This window comes from Leucoraja erinacea, chromosome 32 (genome assembly GCF_028641065.1).
Source record: "Leucoraja erinacea ecotype New England chromosome 32, Leri_hhj_1, whole genome shotgun sequence".
NCBI classification, from domain to species: domain Eukaryota; kingdom Metazoa; phylum Chordata; class Chondrichthyes; order Rajiformes; family Rajidae; genus Leucoraja; species Leucoraja erinaceus.
Window position 1 is genome coordinate 19,039,930 of NC_073408.1, and position 22,853 is coordinate 19,062,782.

Genomic DNA, 22,853 nt, shown 5'->3' on the forward strand with positions numbered 1-22,853 from the left:
TTGTGCAAGAGTCGAGGTGGCTTGCTCCAATTACATGGACTCCTGAAGAGACTGCATCTGAGGAAGCAAGATAGACACAAAAAACCTGGAGTAACTCAGCAGGACATCAGAGAAGGAATGGGTGACGTTTCGGGTAGAGACACTTGATATACTTGTGAAAGAGGATCTCAGCAACAACAAAAAAAAATCACCGGGTTGACTCCCGGCTTTCGTTATATGACCAGTGGCACAGAAGCCTGAGGTCCCTCACCATCAAGTTCAGGAACAGCTACTTTCCTACAACTAACAGGTTATTGAACCAACCTACACAATCCTAATCCTACCTCAACAACTGACCACAATGTGTAATCATGTGTAAACATTTGCAACAATGTGCAACAATGTGCAACAATGTGTAACAATGTGCACTTAACAATTTAACAATTGCCCATTTTTTCCAATATATGGACTATTGTTTTCTAATAATGGTTTTGAAATAATGTCTTGCGTCTTTTGAAGCCTTTCTTTCTTTTAGCCTTTCATGTGTAATTTGCGTATAATTTATATAATAAATTTGCGTTATATGGACTTTTATTTTCTAATTATGTTTTGGTTATAATGTCTTGCTTTTTACAGTTTTTATGTGAAATGTATGTATAATATATATAATGCATATACAGGTAATATAATTTGCTTTGGTGTGTTTGGCTGTGTCTAAGTGTCTGTGATGCTGCTGCAAACAAGATGTTTCATTGTACCTGTATCTCAACGTACTCATGCATAGACAATAAATTTGAACTTGGAGAATACAGGCGAGTTGTTCAGGATTTAGAAGAATGAGTGATGATCCCACAGAACTGTACAAAATGCTTCAGCTGGGTAGATGCCAAGTCGATGTTTCCTCTGGCTACCATACCTAAAACTCGGGTCATGACCTCAAAAGAAGGGGTCAGCGAGGAGTTTAAATATTAAGGGATATGCAGAAAGTGGGGCTGAAATAAAAAATCAACCAAGAGAGTGAATGGACGAGTCGGCTCAAGAAGCCAAATGATCTATTTCACTTCTACATTTTATGTTCTTATGCTTTGAGGTGGCGCAGCGGTAGAGTTGCTACCTCACAGCGCCAACGACCCTGGTTTCTCCCCGTGACAGCGTGGGTTTTGACCAGGTGCTCCAGTTTCTTCCCACACTACAAAGACATACAGGTTTGTAGGTTAATTGGCTTTGTTAAAATTGTAAATTGTCCCCAGTGTGTAGGACAATGCTAATGAACGGGGTGATAGTAGATCGGCGTGGACTTGGTGGGCCGAAGGGCCTCTTTCTGCACTGAATCGCTAAAGTCTAAAGCAGAGGAGAACGGAGGGAGATTTAATTGAGGGGCATAAAATTCTGAGTTTCCAGATGTGAATCGAAAAGATCCATTTTACTTAAAAGAGAATTAATTAACTGTTGGGGGGGAGTAATTGGTACATATAAATAGAAAAAAATATATAAGAAAAACAGTTGCCATGACTGAACCAAAATTGAATTCACTTTTCTGTACGATCTCCCATGTCTGTCATTCTCTCCATCTTTACTCTGTCAATCTGCGTCTTGAATACAAGTTAATAACATAAAATGCACAGCCCTTCAGAGGAAGAGAATTCAAATGATTTACAGCTGTGTCGAGGAAATTCTCCTCATCTTCGTTATCCTCTTAACCCGAGAACGATGCTACTTCTAGATTCTCCAGCTCAAAGAGACATTTTAAACTACATCTATCTTGTTAATCCTTCCAAGCCTTCTTAGACTGAATGAAATTACTTCTTGTTCTTTAAGTACGAACAGGTCAAAACCTTTGCAATCTCTCTTCATAGAACAGCCCTTTCATTCGAGGAGTCTAACTACTTAATCTAAACTGCACCAGGTTGAGGTATTAAAACAGGATTGTATCCTCCAAGTGACCAGGTTTTCTTCTCCTCTTCCTCTGGTATAACCTCTGTGTAGGTTTGACAAGAGTCAAATTTTCACAATGGTTCCAGATTCAAGAGTGTTTAATTGTACAGACAACAGAACAATGAAACTCATACTTGCAGCAACAAATATACGCCTGTAAACGCAATACACACAGATAATGTATAATAACCTAAAACAAAATCTATAAATTAATACCCACAATAATAGCGCAAAAAAAGCTCATAGTTTCAATGCAACCAAAGATGGTTGATTCCCAGAAGTTCACCGTTGAGATTAGTGTTGCGTAGTGTACAAGAGCCTGATGGTTATTCTGCGACGTCGAGCAGGCCATCATTTGGTGGCTTGGTGCGCAGCGGTAGAGCTGCTGCCTTACAGCACCTGAAACCTGGGTTAGACCCTGACTATTGGCACTGTCCGTAAGAAGTTTACACGCCTGGGTTCACTGTGTGGGTTTTTATGGTGTGCTCCGGTTTCCTCCCACACTCCAAAGACTTACAGGTTTGCAGGGTAATTGGCCTCTGTGATTGTATTTTGTAATTAGTCCTTGTAATTGGATAGAACTAGCCCTCGGGTGATTGTTCGTCAGCGCAGACTCGATGGGCCGAAGGGCCTGTTTCCACGCTGTATCTCGAACCAACCAGCCAACCATGTCACCTCTGGGTGCCCGCTCTACCACCCACCAAATGGAGCTGTGTCAGGGCCTGGCAGACATTGACGCAGAGACAACAACCTGGCTGCTCAACACCCGGCTTGAGATCTAACTATTCCTTTGGTTTATGTTTCATTCGCAAGAAGAAGATCTCGAAACTAAATAACCATTGAGACCCGCTCTATCAACCTCCGCCACAGCTAAATCTTTGTCTGAGCCAAAGTCATTGGTCTGATCTTACACTTTTTGTGTGACACAGAAACATTGATCAAATGTCAGATCCCAGGTTGCCCGCTTGATTCATTGTGCACAGTCACATCAGCTGGAAATTGAGGGAGTTGAACCACTTCCAGTTGCAGATTATCTTTGGGAAGTGGCGTCTGCAAATGAACACGCACGCAGTGAGTCACGTGTCGTCCTGCCTGCTGCTCCCTGGCAGGAGAGAACAAAATGACTCCACTTTATTGGAGCAGCGAGTCACAGCACAATGGATGGCAACTGCCAAGGCAGCAAATATCTCCAGCTCCGTCCGGCCTGAGAAAATCCTCACACATTACAATTCTTGGCCACGCCAACCTTGACAGCACAAACAAGGCAGCTCTCAGTGTACACTGCCAAAAAACAAGCAGCACATTTTGGTAGAATGTCCTTATAAAAACACTGCTGTCCGCGCTTTGATCGTTGATGAGGCTTATTGCTTAGTTTAGTTTAGAGATACAGCGTGGAAACAAGCCCTTTGCCCCCGCCGAGTCCACACCGACCACCCTTCACCCCATACACTAGCTCTAATCTATACACTAGGGCCAATTTAAATAAGCCATTTGATGTACAAACCTGGAAGTCTTTGGAATGTGGGAGAAAACGGGAGCCTCGGAGAAAACCGACGCGGTCACGGGGAAAACGTACAAACTCCGTACAGACAGCATCCGTGGTCGGGATTTAACTCGGAACTCTGGCGCTGTAAGGCAGTGACTCAATCACTGCACCACCTCTGGAATGTTGTGAAAAGTTTGGCTGAACATGTCTTCTTAATAAGAGCCCTTCTCTGCAGCCCAACCCCCCTCCCTCCACCTCCTTCCTCTTGCAGAAGCTTATTCTGTTCATTTGTCCACTGCTTTTGTCTTTGTTATATTGCTCTGTGGGGAAATACCAAACAAATCCAGCACTTTTTGTCTGTCCATGGCATAAACCAGCAAGTGCAGTTATTTTTTTCTGTACTGCTCTATGTTCTATGTAAGCAAACTATAATCACATCCATTTAAACCTACACAACTTTACTAACCTAACCATGACTAATTGCAGGCCCGTACGAAGCTTTTCAAAAAGGGGTGTGGCACAGGATTACAAAAAACTTAATGTGAAATAATGTGCGCGCAGCGCACATCACGAGCGCAAAGCGTGAAGTCCCTCGATGTCGGGGTCCAGGGCACGCTTAAGGACCCTGGAAGGTCAATGGTTTTAGATACTCTCTGATCCATTCTGAGCCTTGTTTTGGAGCATTTTTGCACCAAATTTATGATCAATATTTCAGAAATTAACAGGAATCTGAGGTAGCTTTTTCACACAAAGGGTGCTGGGTATATGTAACGAGCTGCCAGAGGAGGTAGTTAAGACTGGGACTATCCTAATGTTTAAGAGACATTTGGACACGTACATGGATAGGACAGATTTAGATGGATATGGGCCAAACGGTTGTGTGCGGAACTAGTTTAGATGGGACATGTCGGTTGGTGTGGGCAAGTTGGGCTGAAGGGCCTGTTTCCACACTGCATCATTCAATGACTAAAAAGTGAAGAAGAAAAATGCATGTAGATAAGTAGAGCAGATTTGAAAGAGGACTGAAATGTAAAGGCAGAGAGAGGTTTATGGGTGGAAAGGAACATAGGAAAGGAGGGGGGAGAGTGGGCTTGGGCAGATGGGTGAAGGGAAAATAGTCACAGAGTGCTGGAGTAACTCAGTGGGTCAGGCAGCATCTCTGGAGAAAAGGTTTATATTGTATTTCGGGTCAAGACCGTTCTTCAGTAATATTCATGATGTGCCATGCATAGACATTCCTGAATGTTACCCAAACCATCGTGAGCTACTTTGTTACGGTGCTTGCCCTCTCCTATAACGTCTCTGCTGCCTTGGGTGATGCAGGACAGGACACAAGCTTTGGGACACGGTGTGAAGCTGTTGCCGTCTGTCCCAGCCTGGTAAAAACCTGGATGGAGTGGATTTGGAGAGGATGTTTCCACTAGTGGGAGAGTCTAGGACCAGTGGCCACAGCCTCAGAATTAAAAGACATTCCTTTAGGAAGGAGATGAGCAGAAATGTCTTAAGTCAGAGGGTGGTGAACTGTGGAATTCATTGCCACAGACAGCTGTGGAGGTCATCAATGGACATTTTTCAGGAGATAGATTCTTGATTGATACGGGTGTCAGAGGTAATGGGGAGAAGGCAGGAAAATGGGTTTGAGAGGGAAAGATAGTCATAGAGTGATACAGTGTGGAAACAGGCCCTTCGGCTCAGCACGTCCCCTCTGCACTAGTCCCACCTGCCCACGTTTGATCCATCTCCCTCCGAACCTGTCCTATCCATGTACCTGTCTAACTGTTTCTTAAATGTTGCGATAGTCCCTGCCTCAACTACCTCCTCTGGCAGTTTGTTCCATACACCTACCACCCTTTGTGTGAAAAACATACCCCACAGATTCCTATTAAATCTTTTGCCCTTCACCTTAAACTTATGTCCTCTGCTCCTCGATTCACTGACTCTGGGCAAAAGACTCAACTACAGGTATATCTATTCAAATCATGATTTTATACACCTCTATTAGATCATCCCTCATCCTCCTGTGCTCCATGAAATAGAGTCCCAGCCTACTCAACCTCTCCCTATAGCTCTGGCCCTCTAGTCCTGGCAACATCTTCATAAATCTTCACTGTACCCATTCCAGTTTGATGACATCTTTCCTATAACATGGTGCCCAGAACTGAACACAATACTCTGAATGCGGCCTCACCAGCTTCTTATGCAACTGCAACATGACCTCCCAACTTCTATACTCAGCCTGACCCGCTGAGTTACTCCAGCACTCTGTGAAACGTCACAGAACAGGGCAAGGTTAGCAAGTTTGCTGATGATACAGAAGTGAGTGGTTTTGCAGATAGTGAAGATGGTTGTGAAAGATTGCAGCAGGATCTGGATCAATTAGCCAGGTGGGCAGAGGAATGGTTGATGGTTGCATGGTTCCTTGAAGGTCGTGTCGCAGGTATATCAGGTGGTCAAAAAGTATTTTGGCACTTTGGCCCTCATCAGTCAGAGTATTGAGTATAGAAGTTGGGAGGTCATGTTGCAGTTGTATAAGACGTTGGTGAGGCCGCATTTAAAATATTGTGTTCAGTTCTGGGCACCATGTTATATGAAAAATGTCAAACTGAAAAGAGTACAGAGATCCCCATCCGGGATCAGTCCAATCAGGGTTGTGTCATCCGCAAACTTGAGAAGCCTGACAGAGGTGTCTGTGGAGGTGCAGTCATTGGGTGTGAAGTGGTGATTGGAGTGCGGTGGGTGTAGAAGGGCCCATTCTTTGCAGACTAAGGTCAGGCTGTGAGTGGGTGTGAAGTGTTGGTTGGGGTGGGAAGGGGTCCACTCTTTTCATACTGGAGTCTTGCCTTGAGTAGGTGTGAAGTGGTGAATGGGAAGGGGAGGGTGCAGGGTCCATTCTTTGCAGACTGGGGTCTGGCTGTGTTTGTTGGGGAAGGTGTACCAGGGTTACGTTTCAGATTTTCAAGCCTGCAGTAAAACTCATTCAGGTTGTTCGTCAGCTGACGATTGTCCAAAGAGCGGGGGGCTTTCCTCTTATAGCTGGTGATTTCTTGCAAGCCCTTCCAAACTGAAGAAGAGTCATTAGCTGAGAATTTGCTCCTCAATTTCCCAGAGTACCTTTCCTTGGCAGCTCCGATTCCTCTTCTCAGCTCTTTAACGATTAGGCTATCGGCTTGACGCATATTTGCCCACAGCACCCACCCCGATCTCAAAATGGAAATGTTACATCTGTATATAATGATCCCATTAAAATGTGTATTGATGTCACAAACTATGGAATTCATATTTTTCAGTATTGTTATCAAGGAAAAGAAAGCAGTTCCAATTGTTTGATATTATTTGATATTGTTTAATATTATTCATATGGAGGAGAAAATATAATAGCTCTAAAATTTACTTTAATTTTGCAATCTCACTCCAGATAATCTCACTCAAGATAATCTCCCTTTCCCTCACCCCTCCCCATCTCTATCTCTTCTCCCTTCCCCTCTCTCTCTCACCCTCCCCCCTCTCACATTCCCCCCTCTTTCTTGCGGGGGGGGGGGCGAAGATGAAGGTGGCGTGGGCCCAGTGGGGGTGGCGTGGGCCCAGCGGGGGTCAGCGGGGGTGGCGTAGACCCAGCAGGGGTCAGCAGGGATGGCGTGGGCCCAGCGGGGGTGGTGTGGGGGGAAGATGGCTTGGGCCCCGGTGGTGGGGGAAGGCGAGGGGAGCGGGCCCCGCCGCAGCGGCGTCTGGTGTTGGGGTTACAGCCGTTGGGTTCAGATTCAGCCACTCCCGCCCCGGGGACGAGAGAACAGAGAACTGGCCGTTCCCAAAGTAGAAACGGTGATTTTTTTTCCCAGTTTTTTCTTCAGTTCACATAGTTTGTGACATAAATACACATTTTAATGGGATCATCAAAAAAAAGAATTCCGATTTTTTTTTTTTTTGGGTGACTTTTTTCTTAGGAGGGGAGTGCGGGCGCCATGAATTGATAGAATTCTACATCCTGGCACAAAAAATGGTCACCAATTCTTAAAATTAAAAAGTAAATCTCCAGAACTACCTGCGATTAAAATACTGTAATACAATGGCAGAACATAAATGAGGATAGACACAAAAAGCTGGTGTAACCCAGCTGGTCGGGTAAAATCTCAAATGGGTGAGGAGGGGGGGGGGGGTGCTGGGGGCAAATATGCGTCAAGCCGATAGCCTAATCATTAAAGAGCTGAGAAGAGGAATCGGAGCTGCCAAGGAAAGGTACTCTGGGAAATTGAGGAAAGGAATAGGTGACGTTCCGGGTCGGGAACTTTCGTCAATGTGAGTCAAGGGAGAGGCGGTAAATTAAAAGGATAAAAAAAAACTGGAATGTTACAAGACTTTAGTGCTGATATTTAAAGATGAATCTTGATTTAGTAACACCTGGCCTGTAAAGAGGATTGAGGAGAATATACTGTGCCTCTTTTGTGGTGAAAAATGAATAGACAGTCGGTCCAGTGGTCTTTTTCCATGCTTCAACATCTGGGAGTTCCATTTTAAGTTTTCAATGGTTGAAAACTTTTACATATTAAATGCCATTTCACTGCATGCAGTGCAATTTACCAAAAAAAAAGCAGAATGGCGTGAGAGAGAGAGAGAGAGAGAGCGCGAGAGAGAGAGAGAGAGAGAGAGAGAGAGAGAGAGAGAGAGAGAGAGAGAGAGAGAAAGAGCTGGTAACAAGACATGGAATATCTTACAACGTTATTTTTTTAAATATCTAAAAATTACACTGTAGTTTGAACAAAAAAAATCACATAATTAGCACGACTAAGACTACCTATACTACAAACTGTTAAGATATTACAGCACATTTTTTCCACTATTCTCCCACATCGGTAAGACAATACTAAAAGAGTATGTGGGTGAGATCCAATTTTAAAATTAATTTCAGGGACCTCATTCTCGGAATTCCATACAGCGTTCCCTGGGTGAGACTTCTGCAGACTCAACAGTTTCTCTTCATTTACTTCAGACCCACCTGTTGGCTTTCTTGGTAGGTAGGAGGAGGTACGCTCTGGGTGGCCATCATGGTCAGTGATGATGCAGGGGACGCATGTTGCATCATGGGATTGTTTCACATCTAGAACCTGAGGGGACAATCAATAAAAATGGCGTTTACAACAACTGAGGAAGAAGAAAGAAGTATATTTAGCTGGCTATTGACATTGAAGGGAGAGCGATGGGGGGGGGGGGGGGGGGGGGGCAATGGGAAAAAGAACGGGGAGGGGAGGGGGGGCGTGAGTGAGGGGGAGCACGAGGGAGGGGGTGAGGGGGGGAGAGCGGGAGGGGGTGAGCGAGGGTGAGAACGTGGGGGGAGCGCGCGAGGGGGAAAGAGCGCGATGGGGGGAGAGAGAGAGGGGGGAGAGTGAGGGGAGGAGAGCGAGAGGGGGGAGTGCGAGGTGGGGGAGCAATAGGTAGGAACGAGGGTACAAAGAACGAGGTGGTAAAATTACTCAATAATCCAGCCTTGGGCTCCTTCTGCAGTAACTAACCACAACACTTACTGTATTCCTTAAAGCAAGCCTTTCAGCAAGATCACTAACAAATACGCACTACTTGGCTCTTTAATTTATTGTCAATGATTGCCTTATAGTATTGGATTTTTTTGAGCAACATTTTTCTTCAAATCATCTTTCCTTTGCATTGAAGCTGCATCATCTATTTTGGAGTTGGTACGATGGGATTGGTATTAGTAGTATTTTCACACACAAAGGATGCAGCTGTCTGAGGGGGCCGTGTAGTTTAGCGAATCAGAAATAGGAAAAGTCAATCACAAACATTCATTCGAAAATAAAGAAAGGAGGAAGAATTAAAGCAGTAGGTGACCTCCTCCCCCTCCCCACACGCTGCAGCCATACCTGACAGCAGGCCGGCTCGTCTGCCCAGAGAGGGGGAGGGGGGTCGGGCGGAGGGCTGGCAAGCAGACCGGTTGCGGGAGGCAGTGCACGGCCTCGATGGCGGAGAGGGCCGCTGGAGGCCCTGCAACAGCCTGGGGTTCGGCTGGACTGGGCACCTCTCCAAGAGGCCGGGCGTGTGGACTGCACGTGGCCTGCAGCGGTGGAGGACATTATGACTGCGCTTGACCAGGCCTGGACAACAGGCCTTCATGGCCAGGTCAGGATCCTTGTACTTACAACAACTGGGACTTGAAAAATGGCACCCAAAATTGTCGACTTTGCATACGGTCTCAGAGTGCTACTGCTGAACACTTGTACTGTATCTGGAATGCTTATCTACGAGGTATCTAGTGCAAGTACATATGTATTACACCTTACTGAACTGTATACAGAAATAAATGTCACTGTACCTGTGATAATAAAGTACCATTGAATCATTGAGGAGTCTCTCGAGCTAGTTTAGCAATTATGTTAGCTCAAGATTAATATTTATTTTAATACCATTGACTGCACTACACTTGGTGCTAAAACCCTTTGTACTTTATTGGTTTATTAATATCCGCTACGGACACTTCAACTGAACCAGGCTTTCAAATTTCCGCTAATCTTTAGGTGAAGAAGTCATTTCGGATTTCACTCTTCAGGGGTCCAGCTGGGATTTTGAACTGGGAAAGAAGGAGAAGGAATGGCAGGAAATTGGCAGGGAAAGGATTCCAAAGAATGCAACTTATTGACTGAGGGTCTAGAGGAGGAATATGGACAGAAGCAGCATTTGGAACGGGAGCAAAAAGGAGAAGGGTTGAAAACCAGCCAGGAAGACCACGATGGCAATGTTTAATAGTAGCATTGTAAAATATTTTAAGTAGTCAAGTAGGGTGTGTTTATAGGTGACCTTGCCCAAAGGCTTATTTGAAGGAATACAGTTGTACTGCAGCAGTGGCCCAGAGCTAGGGTTATTGATCCAGAAACACAAGTATGAATCCTCCCAGTACAGATGAGAATAATTACATTGAGATAAGTTAATATATTTTATATATAAAGACTGCACGGTGGTGAAGAGATAGAGTTGCTGCCTTACAGCGTCAGAGGCATGGGTTCAATCCTGACTACGGGTGCTTGTCTGTGCAGAGTTTGTACCTTCTCCCCGTGACCTGCGTGGGTTTTCTCCAGGTGCTCTGGTTTCCTCCCACATTCCAAAGACTTGCAGGTTTGTAGGTTAATTTGCTTGGTAGAATTGTAAATTGTCCGGAGTGTGTGTAGGATAGTGTTAGTGTGCGGGCATTGCTAGTCTGCATGGACTCGGTGGGCTGAAGGGCCTGCTTTCTGTGCTGTATCTCTAAACTGAAAACAAAACTAAAATATTTGAAATATAAAGGGTCTGAGAAAGGGTCAGAAACTATTATGAAAACCTATTGGTACATTCTCCAGGTAACAGAATATGATCAGGCCCATGTACAACTCCAGACCTGTCGACTAGCTTCAGCATGAGCCAACCAATGGCTTATTTCCCATGGCATGGACAATAAATGCTGGGCTCGTCATTAATTTGGTCCAAATATGGAGTCTGACTTGATAGCTCAGACAATCAGGACAACTTGTAAAAAGAACTGTGGATGCTGAGTTATATCAAGGATAGACACCAAGTGCTGGAATAACTCAGCGGGTCAGGCAGCATCTCTAAAGAAAAATGATGGTGACATTTTACATCATGAAGTGTCCCAACCTGAAACAACACCTATCCTTTTTCTGCAGAGAAGCTACCTGACCTGCTGAGTAGTACTCCAGCACTTTGTGTCTATCGATAGTCAGGGCACCTTGCCCCTTTCAATATTCATTTCACAAAATAATTAATCATTCGGAAAGATGGTAATTCAGGCTCGTATCTCTTTGTGCCTAACTGCCAGTCTGTCAAGTCAGGCTCACGTATTGTTTTCAACCAAAACCATGGGTTTAAGGTGAGGAGGGGAAAGATTTAATAGGAACCTGAGGGGCAATTTAATTTTTTACACAAAGTGTGGTGGGTGTATGGAATGAGCTGCCAGAGGAGGCACTTGAGGCAAGTACTGTCACAACATTGAAAAGACATTTGGACAGGTACATGGATAGGGTAGGTTTATTTGGGCCAAACGCAGGCAGGTGGGACTACTGCAGATTGGGCATGTTGGTCGGTATGGGCAAGTTTTGCTGAAGGGCCTGTTCAAATGCTGTATGACTCTATGACTCTATTTACAATCATTTCCAGGAAATTTAAGTGGTGGTGATGATAGAAATGTTCATGCTTCCAGAACTTATGTACAATTCACATAGTTTATCGGACATCCCAACCAAGTTCATGATCAAAGCAAAATTACTCAGATCAACAGCGTGCACAGTGGCGCAGTGCCTCATAGCTTGATCCATTTCAATGAAAAATCAAACGCAATTAATAATCTTGCAAGTTGTTAATCAAAGATTGCAGAGTGACCCAGGTTCTATCCTGACCTCTGGTGGTGTAGTATGCACATTCTCCCTGTGACCGTGTGGATTTCCTCCAGGTACTCCGGTTTCCCACCACATCCACAAGACAGGGTTTTGTAAATTTAGTTTAGTTTAGAGATTCAGTGCGGAAATAGGCCCTTCGGCCCACCGAGTCCGCGCCAACTAGTGATCCCCACACATTAACACTACCCAACACACACTAGGGACAATTCACGCTTATACCAAGCAAATTAACCTACAAACCCGTGCGTCTTTGGAGTATGGGAGGAAACCGAAGATCTCGGAGAAAACCCACGCGGTCACGGGGAAATTGTACAAACTCCGTACAGACAGCAGCACCCGTAGTCGGGATCGAACCCTGGTCTCCAGCGTCGCAGGCGCTGTAAGGCAGCAACTCTACTGCTGCGCCACGATGCCTCTGTAAATTGCCCCTATTGTATAGAGAGTGGATGAGAAAGTGGGATGGCATAGAAGGCGTGTGAACAGTTGATCAATAGTTGGTATGGACTCGGTGGGCCGAAGGGCCCGTTTCTATGCTGAATCTCTATATGAAGCTAGGTTAAATAATAAAATAAACAGAACGCAGATGCTGTAAATTTGAAATGATTAACAAAACTTCTGGAAACACTCAGCAAGTCAGTCAGTATCTGTGGTAGGAAAAACTGATAATGTTTAGAGACACAAGACAGGCCCTTTGGCCCACCGAGTCCACACCAACCAATGATCACCCCGTACACTCGGGACAATTTACAGAAGCCAATTAATCTACACATTTGTAAGTCTTTGGAATGTGGGAGGAAACTAGAGCACCTGGAGAAAACCCACGCGGTCACAGGGAGAAAGTACAAAATCCAAACAAACAGGACCCATAGTCAGGATCAAACTGGGTTTCTGGTGCTGTAACGCTGCTTCACTGTGTCGCCTCATGTTTCAGATCTAAGATTATTTGTTTTAACCTGCTGAGTGTTTCCAGCATTTTCTATTTTTAATACTTTGAGTTACACTTGAAAGAAATCTGACCACTGCACTGTGCTATTATTATTCCTTGCTGCAATCCCTGATTGATATCGGAGGTCACTGCTTTGCTGTCAGTGCCAACTACTCTTCCTCAATCAAGTGGCTGTATTTTGTGTATGTGCCCAGTTCACCAACCTCACTAGGCCAATCACTCTGGAAAATATCAGTGACAATTCCAACTGCATTTACATTTTGGTCATTGTTGGATTCTCTTCCCTTCTACTGAAACAAAGTGTGGCATGGTGGTGCAGCGGTAGTGTTGCTGCCTTACAGCACCAGAGACCCGGGTTCGACCCAGACTATGTATGGAGTATGTACGTTCTCCCTGTGACTGCGTGGGTTTTCTCCAGGTGCCCCCTTGTCCTCCCACACTCTAAAGACGTACATGTTTACAGAATAATTGGCTTCAGTAAAAATTGTAAAAGATTGTCTCTACTGTGGAGGGTGGTGCTAGTGTTGGGGTGGTTGATGTTCTGCATTGACTCGGTGGTCCGATGGACCTATAGCCACGCTGTATCCCTAGAGTCTAACTCTTTTGAAGCAACTGATTCTTTGAACCCTTCTCCACAGGGACCCGGCCCATCTACCCAGACCAGCAAGGTAGAGAATAGGGGATGACAAGAACCAAGGCTTGAGGCCCACTTGAGTGGACAGGGATAATGTTCGATTTTAATCCAGCAAAAACCATGAATCTTTAAACTGCACATGTTGGCAGGCGTCCCGCAGTTTTGCAACCAGATCCTTGCTATTTACCAGGGCACAGTGTGATATTGTTTTCACAGCCAGACTATGTTATTAAGTCTGGCTATTTGGCCAACCATTACCAAGTCTCTTGAGCCAGATGCAGAGGATTAGCTTCAAACTGCCATTGCACTAATGTCATTTTAAAACTCATCAGTCCCAACAATCTCATTTAATTCCACCCCTAAAGACAATGAACACTTCAGGCCCAACGGAAGCCGAGCAGCTCGTGAAGAATTTCCCAATCATCCCAGTATCCACATTTTCCATTACTCACTCTTTAAAATAAGTCAATACTAGGTCTAAGTCCAAACTGGTCTATCTCTTATTTTCTTATTTTTGTAGTGGTGGTGGTGGGGGGGAGGGGGGTAGGGGTTTGGGTTGGTAGGTTGTGACCGTTTAAGAGGGTGGTAGATATTGAGGGGGGGGTTGATGGAATTATACAGAGATTAGGGTACAGGGAAAATGAGTGAGGAAATTTGATTGCTCTATCATAGTCTTGAATGGCCTCCATCTATGTTCCAAAGGAATGTTGAGCTATAGGGAGAATTTCTTGCACTGACTGCCAGCATTCTGATGAATCTCTGCGGTTAATCCTTCAAGGAGAACATCTCTCAGTAGAGGTGTGGTAGGCAAGGATACATGGACCACTCCTGATGTAGGCTTGTTGAGGCTGACCACCAGCCTGCAACCTAGCATCTTAAAGGAAGTTGCTGGAGGCAGTAAATACATTGCTTGCAATCCACCAACATTCCCCCGGTTTCTAGGGCAGTCACAGAGGATTGGAAAACAAGGTACGTTGCTCCTCTGGAAACAAGGGAGATGGAAAGCAAAAAACTACACGCTGAAATCTGACCAAGGTCCAAGAAAACAAACGTCCCCTCCTTATTTTATAGTCCCGCTCTAAGGAGAGAAAGGCTAACATTCTGATAGTCCTCTTGAATGTTACCTCCTTGCAACTTAGTACTACTGACTATTACTGAGTCAAGAGTATTTTATTGTCATATATCTCTGATAGAACAATGAAATTCTTACTTGAAAGCACAACAGAATGTGTAAACACTGAAAAGATTACGGAACTATTCTCTCATAAGCTTGTTAACAGACTACTGAACGGTCCTCCCATAAGGTGATCAGATTATTGAGTGGTCCTTCCATTAGCTAAAATGTAATCCCAATCTTCCAACCTACCTTGTTGTTAGAAATTGGGTATTTTCTCTATAACTCATAAAGTCATAGAGTGTTACAGTGTGGAAACAAGCCCTTCGGCCCAACTTGCTCACACCGGCCAACATGTCCCAGCTACACTAGTCATACTGCCCGCGTTTGGTCTATATCCCTCCAAACCTGTCCTATCCATGTACCTGTCTAACTGTTTCTTAAATGTTGGGATAGTCCCTGCCTCAACTACCTCCTCTGGCAGCTTGTTCCATACACCCACTACCCTTTGTATGAAAGATTTACCCCTCGGATTCCTTTTAAATCTATTCCCCATCACCTTAAACCTATGGTCCTTGATTCATCTACTCTGGGCAAGAGATTCTGTGTATACAGCCTATCTATTCCTCTCATGAATGTATACGCTACGAAGCTTTAAACTATATTACCGCACTCTTTGCACCCCCTGCTGCCCTTGTGTATGGCTGGATTGTACTCATGTATGGTATGATCAGATTCAATTGGATAGCACATTAACAAAAAACTTTTATCTGTTTCTTGGTGCATAAGACAATAATAAAATCAATACCACCACCTTTTTATGATTTGTCATCATAAGTACCTAAATTCTTGGCTCATTCACAGTCCCTCATCACTAACCATTTTCATCCATTTTCTCCAGAGATGCTGCCTGACCCATTGAGTTCTCCCAGTACTTTGTAGCTTTGTGTTTTGCTTGGGGTTCCTGAAAAGCGAATTCAAATGCCTTGTGAAGGCAATGAAATCTGATTCTAAGCCTCACGATGTTTGTTGGTCTGATATGAAGTGGCTCAGGTATTCCTCACACACTAGCTGCTACACACATACCTGGCAGGCCTCCAGGCATCGGCTACATATAAGGCAAGGATTCAAAGGCTCGCCCTTAGAGACACTGTTGTCAGTGAGATTCCTTGGACTGAAAGCAGAATTCCATTGGAAAGTGCTAATGAGAATCCCACTGCTGTATCCCAGATGTTGGGACAGAGAGTGCCATCAGTTACCTTCAAAATGTGTTCCAACCCCATAAAGGGCACTCTGCTGAGAGTGAAAGACTGGCCTGTAGACTTTAGACTTTAGAGATACAGCATGGAAATAGGTCCTTCAGCTAACCGAGTCAGTGCCAACCAGTAATTACACCATACACCAGCACTATCCTACACACTAAGAACAATTTGCAATTTACAGAAGCCAAATAGCCGACAAACCTGCACGTAGTGTGTGGAGTGTGGGAGGAAACAGGAGCAACTGGAGAAAACCCATGTGGTCACAGGGAAAGCATACAAACACCACATAGACACCATAACGCCCGTAGACAGGATTGAACCCACGTCTCTGGCGATGAACGGCAGCAACTCTACTGCTGCGTCATATAAGATTATGATTTCTAGCTGGAACATTCAAATATCCATCTTCATGCCAGAATATTCTATCAGGTCAGAATGCACATCTGCTGCTGGTTTCAGGTGTTGATGGCATATTAGTGCAGTAAATGGCCAGTCCTTACACTGCTGATTCAGAACTCCTACAGCGGCACAATATCTTAATGTAGATTGAACATAGTGCACAACGTGGGTCATTTATTTCATGTTGGTAAGAAACCGCTGATCCGGCCCCTGCTTGTCCCCAGCACCCGGACGCACTAAGACCCGGCGGGCTGCTGTACGTAGGGGAGAAGCCACCAAGGAGACGGACCAGGAGAGAGACCTCGGTTCGCAGGTCGAGCCACATGACCAAGGAAGGCAACAGGGCCTGGAGGCCCGCAGCAGCCTGGGGCTTGCCTAGACCGGTCACCGCTTGTAAGAACCAGAGCACAGACTGGACGTGGCACTTCTTGCATGCGGGCTCCGTGGAAATTTCTGTACACTTTGCTAATCAGAATGTGCTTAAGTACGGCATTACTCACCTGGACTGTTTGTAAGAAAATAATTTCACTGCGACTTTGCACACGTGACAACAAAGCACCATTGGACCATGTTTTGTAAAGTGGTATTTTCCTTCTGGAACTGATCCAGAGCTACATATTTTGTTTAAAGCATGACCTTAAAATATAATGCAAAGTGCAAGGTTCCTGTTCCAAGGTCTGTCATCACTGGCCTCCAGGTACTCCGGTTTTCTCCCACATGCCAAAGACATGCTGGTTGTAGGTTAATTGGCTTCTGTAAATTGTCCTCTAGTGTGTGAGTGAGTAGATGAGAAAGTGGGATAATATAGAATTTGTGTGAACGGGAGATCAATAGTCAGTGTAGGGCAGATGGACCTGTTTTGATGCTGAATCTTTCATGATTCAGTGATTTTATATTAATTCTCACATTCATCCACTCACTAACACACTGGGGACAATTTACAGAGGTCAATTAACCTACAAACCCACACGTCTTTGAAATGGGGGGGAAACTGGAGCACACGGAGAAAATGCAAACTCTACACAGACAGCACCCAAGGTCACGGTTGAACCCGGGTCTCTGATGTTGTGAGGCAGCAGCAGGACCGACTAACAATAGAGATTTGCACATGCTGCAGTCAGCTGCTCTGTTGAGCAACTATTACTATATTTGCAGAGTTTATCACAAACTGAGACACTCACCATTCCTCTCACACAGATGTTTTTTTTGTGTTTTTTTTTAATTTTTATTAGAAGTACAATAATATGATACCATAGATACCTAGCATATATTGACATGTTACAGTTCATGCACCGATTCTTATTTTTTTTTAAATGTTAACAATAAAAAGCAGATAGAAAGAGAATAGAAAGGAAATAGACAAGTGTGTGATATCAGAAAGTGAGAAAAAGAAAATGAGAAAGGAAAGAGAATAAAGAGAAAAGGAGCAGAGAGAGAAAGCAGAGGAATAAGGGGAGATAGCTATTTGTTATTCTTGACCACCATTCACCCAGTCCTGAAACGGATCACTTCTAAGTTTGTGTTGCACCATATGCTTGTAAGAAGTCGACAAATGGAGACCAAACCCTTAGGAATTGGTCTACTTTGTCTGTTACTCTCACACAGATTTCAAAAATCCTGCCTCTGTTTTGAAACAGTGCAGTCATTATCTCGCCGTGCCATGGCTAATATATCCCACTCCAGGAATACTAAACAGAAAGACTTGTTTATTACCTCTAGCATTGTTAGATCTTGTTGTACACAAATTAACTATTGGTTTTAATGTACTTTATAACTACAAAGGCCTCTGGCTTACTGCTGTCTCATAGACAACTTCATTTCATTGTTCAGAATCTGGACACCCTGCACTATTCGCAGCTTCTGATCTGAATCCGTCACTTTTTAACATTCTAGAGGTGAATTAAACTCATAAATATAATTGTCCTTTTTAACCATTTGAAAAACTGTTTCAGAGACAGTGTGGAAAAAGTGAATTTCTCGTTATGAAGCAAACCAAAAACTATCAGAGTCTACACTGCTCCTGAGTTAGCCATTCATCCTTATCAGTGTAGCCATTTATCACATTGCAGCGCAGGCCTGACACATAATTTATAAAATTCTGTGCGGTTTATAGCTCCCATTACTGGTAAAAAACAATAAAAATGTCAAACAAACGAGGTGAATAGCCCTTATTGTTCCCTGATATACTGCATGGTTTCATATCAAACCAACATACAGTAGATCAGGGAGATCCCAGGATCAGTTCCTGTGTTCAGCTGGCTCATCTCAACCTGAATGGTGGCTGTACAATTAACTTCAAGATGTTTGGACCAAGCACGGGAAGGAGAAGCTAACACAACCACCCTTGCTAGAAGCATTCAAGTACTTCAAGGGGAAAATCAGATGTAGTTGTGATACCCTTCAATGTTTAAAAAGCCAGGTGATAGCATCCATGCAGCAGAGTTGACCCATCTGTTTAGTTTAATGTAGCGAGGTACAGTGAAAAGCTTTCTTGTTGGGTGATATCCAGTCAATGAAAAGACTATACATGATTACAAAAAAGCCGTCCACAGTGTACAGATATAGGCCAAAGGATATAACATTTAGTGTAAGATAGTGTCCAGCAAAGTCCGACTAAAGATAGTCCGAGGGTCTCCAATGAGGTAGATGGTAGCTCAGGACCGCAGTCCAGTTGGTGATAGGATGGTTAAATTGCCCGATAACAGCTGGCAAGAAACTGTCCCTGAATTCAGAGCTATGTGTTTTCAGACTTCTGTGTAACAGGACTTTCACCACAGCCCAAACACATGCTTCTCAACCAGGGAGAAAGAATTAGTCACAAATTTCAGTAATTGAACTGTTATCAGGCAACGGAACCATCCTATGGCCCATTCTTCATCGGGTGTGTGGCCAAAAATATGAAAAGTCGTGGCAAACACGGCTGGTCACGTGTGTGGCCACCCACGGAAGCATTTCTTTCATAACTCAGTTGTATCTTACAAACTCTTGTGAATTTTAAAAAGCTAGAATGTTCATATCTTTAGCATTATAGTTCTGTAGGTAGGAACATAGCAATGAATAAGATCAATCTCTTACAATAATTTTTTAATGTATTACTTTATGTGATGCCATTTGGTGACATGTGTGACATTACACTTTCCAAAGAATGGCCCCTATCAGCAACTGGCCTCTTCCATTGCCAGAGTGCGGCCATACGCAAACTGGATGAACAGCATCTCATATTCCGCCAGGTAGTGTACAACCCAGCAGTATGAACATTGAATTCCCTCATTTTAAATCATCAGCCTATGAACACCCCCTCCTTTCTCCCCCTCTCTTCTCTGTCCCACCTGGATGGCCCAGCTTTCCTCTCCTTCCCCCCCAACAACACCCCCCTTCCCCCCGTTCCCATCCATCTGTATTTGTTCCCCTTGCTTCACATTTTACGTTTCTATCCTTATCTCCTAATTTCACACATTTTGTCTTTTTTGTCTTTTCATCCAACCATCATCAGCCTGTCAACCACCGCCCCCTCACCTGTATTGGCATATCACTTGCCAGACTTTGTCCCACCCCCCACTTCCAGCGATGGCGGGACTGACATGTGATGAAAGAATGGATCGTATGGGCTTATATTTACTGGAATTTAGAAGGATGAGAGGGAATCCTATGGAATCATATAAAATACTTATGAGATTGGGCACGCTAGATGCAGGAAAAATGTTCCCAATGTTGTGTAGGATAGAACTAGTGTGAACGAGTGATCCCTGGGCGGTGTGGACTCAGAGGGCTGAAGCTCCAATTTTCCACGCTGTATCTCTAAACTGAACTCGGGACCTGTTTCGGAGCTGTGTGTTTCTATGAGCAGTCTGAAGTGTGACCCAACAGAACCCCTTTAAATAAACATCCTTAACAATAGGGATCTGATGTTATTAACACAGGAAGAAATGGTGTTCCTCAGGATCATGAATGTAAGATTTTCCCTAACGAACCCCACACGCTAAAGTCTCGAAGTCCAGAATCAGGAGTCACAGGTTAGGAATAAGGGGTAGGCCATTTAGAACTGAGATAAACTTTTTCACCCAGAGAATTCTCGGCCACAGAAGACACTGGAGGCCAATTCACTGGATGTTTTTAAGAGAGAGTTAGATATAGCTCTTAGGGTAAACGGAATCAAGGGATATGGGGAGAAAGCAGGATCGGGGTGATGATTTTGGATGATCAGCCATGATCATATTGAATGGCGGTGCTGGCTCGAATGGCCGAATTGCCTTCTTCTGTACCTATTTTCTATGTTTCTATAACTGTTGCATACGGCCTGCTAGACATGGCTTAATGTACAGATGAAATCCAGTCTAGAATACAATTTGTCCGTGCTGCATCCAGGATGTTATTTGGTCGCACAGAGTTTGATGTATCCAGTGCTCCGAGCTGTTTATTGAGAGCATGTGGTGTGAATCAAATGGTCTAATTACTGCCTATTGTGAGATTAGCACCTCTCAGTAAGTGACAGCGTCGGACAATTTCCTTGGCACTTCTGGCCAAAGCTAGTTGCAAATATAAATATTTCTGACACTTGCCCACTGGGGTTCACCATCACTGAGACAAGGATTGCACTTGGGACCACCTCCTTACAGCATCTAGAAATGGAGGCATACAGAACATTGACCATAGATATATCTTGTTCACAAAAAATAATCTTTTTCCTATAAGCCCACTTTCAATCATAAGCAAGACCACAGAAGCCATCATTGGTCGTAGCATCAATTTACTTCTCAATAGCCCAGTCTCCCCTAATCATCTTATACGCCATTATAAGATCACCCCTCATCTTACTGTACTCCAAGAAATAAAGCCCTAACCTGCCCAAACTCTCTCTATAGCTCAGGCCCTCGGTTCCTGGCAACATCCTCGGACATCTTCTCTGCACCCGTTCCAGCTTAACAACGTCTTTTCTATAAACAGGGCGATCAAAGCTGAAGAGAATACTCCAAATGCAGACTCAGAATGTCTAGTACAACAGTAAAATAATACCCCAACCTTTATAGTCAATATGCTGACTGATAAAGTCCAATGTGCAAAAAGGCTTATTGACGACCCTATCTACTTATGAGGCTTCTTTCAAGGAACTATGTACCTGCACTCCTCGTTCCTCTGCCCTACAACACTCCCTACACCCCTTTCATTCACTGTGAAAGTCCTGCCCTAGATTTGACTTCCAAACGGCAACACCTCACACTTATCTGTATTAACCTCCATTCACGATTCCTCAGCCCACCTGCCCAACTGATCAAGATCCTATTATTAATGTTAATTATAATTTTCGCTACCTATGATGCCACCTACTTTGGTGTCATCTGCAAACGTACTAATCATGCCTTATATATTCTCATCAAAATCTTTGACATAAACCACAAACAGCAATGGGCCCAGCACCGAACCCTAAGGCACACCACTAGTCATAGGCCTCCAGTCCAAAAATGCAAAACTCGGCCATCACTCTCTTCTTCCATTCATGAAGCCAGTTCTATACCTAGTTGTCTAGCTCTCCCTGGATCCCATGTGATCTAACCTTCCAGAGCAGCCTACCATGTGGGACCTTATCAAAAGCCTTGCTGTGAGTATGACACAAACAACCTGTATAGCCCATCCATGTTCTCCAGATATGCTGCTTGACCCACTGTTTCTCCAGCACTTTGTGTCTTTTATTGTAAATCTGCATCTGCAGTTCCTTGTTTCTTCAACCTGGAAAACTGATTAACCTTTCCTCAATTTACAAACCAGAATCTCCATCATTTTTCTTTACGATTCACCGACTGAAAGAATCCCCCAGCACAGGAGACCATTCAGCCCGGCCTGGAAGTGAAAGAGTTCGACAAACATTTCTATTAGCTTGCTTTTCCCCCCCACAGCCCTGCTAATTAATCTTTTGTAAGTGTACTGCCAATTGTCAAGGGGAATTTAATGGGAGAAAAAGTAGCTGCATATTTCATTAGCTGCTTGCAAGACAAATAATCAGTGCATTCTGCTGACTTGCAGAAATGAAGCAATGACCCAGAGGTCATTTCTCTTTTAAAAAAAAAAACGAAAACAGAAAATGTCTGCTCCCCACCGAGTCGTTCACGAAACCCAACTCTTCCTCAAGGAGAAGCATTTAGCAGGCAGCCAGAAGACACACATTTTCTGCAGAGAGTGGTCAGAGGCACATGGGACAAATACTTCTGTTGAACAAGTGGAGATTTCTTCAGCAGAGTCAGCAAGCTGACGAGTCTCAGTGCAGGAGCAAGAACTGTATCAAGTTACGAAGAAAAGACAGACTGTGATACAAAGAAGAAAAGCTTTCTCACGCAGAATTCTTCCAATGCTGCCAAAATGGAGCAGGTTAACTCTTTCCCTCATCATAGAAACAGAGAAAATAGGTGCAGGAAATAGGTTTGAGCCAGCACCACCATTCAGTATGATCATGATTGATCATCCTAAATCAGTACCCCGTTCCTGTTTCTCCCCCCATATCCCTTGATTCCCTCTTGACACATCCAGTGAATTGTCTTCCACTGCCTTCTGTGGCAGAGAATTCCATAGATTCACAACTCTCTGGGTGAAAGTTTTTTTCCTCATCTCAGTGTTAAATGGCCTACCCCTTATTCTTAATCATTTTGCCATTGAAAGCTTTTTAACCTGATCCCAGAAAAGGATACTGATCTACTCAGCTTCCTTGAGACTTTGATT

General features: G+C 44.1%; 1 protein-coding gene across 3 annotated transcripts in view; it reads right to left on the reverse strand.

The window, feature by feature from the left end:
- Window positions 1-22,853, reverse strand: part of pknox2 (pbx/knotted 1 homeobox 2) — a 409,128-nt gene that overhangs the window by 151,387 nt on the left and 234,888 nt on the right. For all 3 annotated transcript variants that reach the window (XM_055660838.1, XM_055660836.1, XM_055660837.1), the window contains exon 4: window positions 8,391-8,499. In XM_055660838.1, coding sequence (XP_055516813.1) covers window positions 8,391-8,477 — 87 coding nt within the window. In that variant the 5' untranslated portion in view covers window positions 8,478-8,499. The remainder of the gene's footprint in view (window positions 1-8,390; window positions 8,500-22,853) is intronic.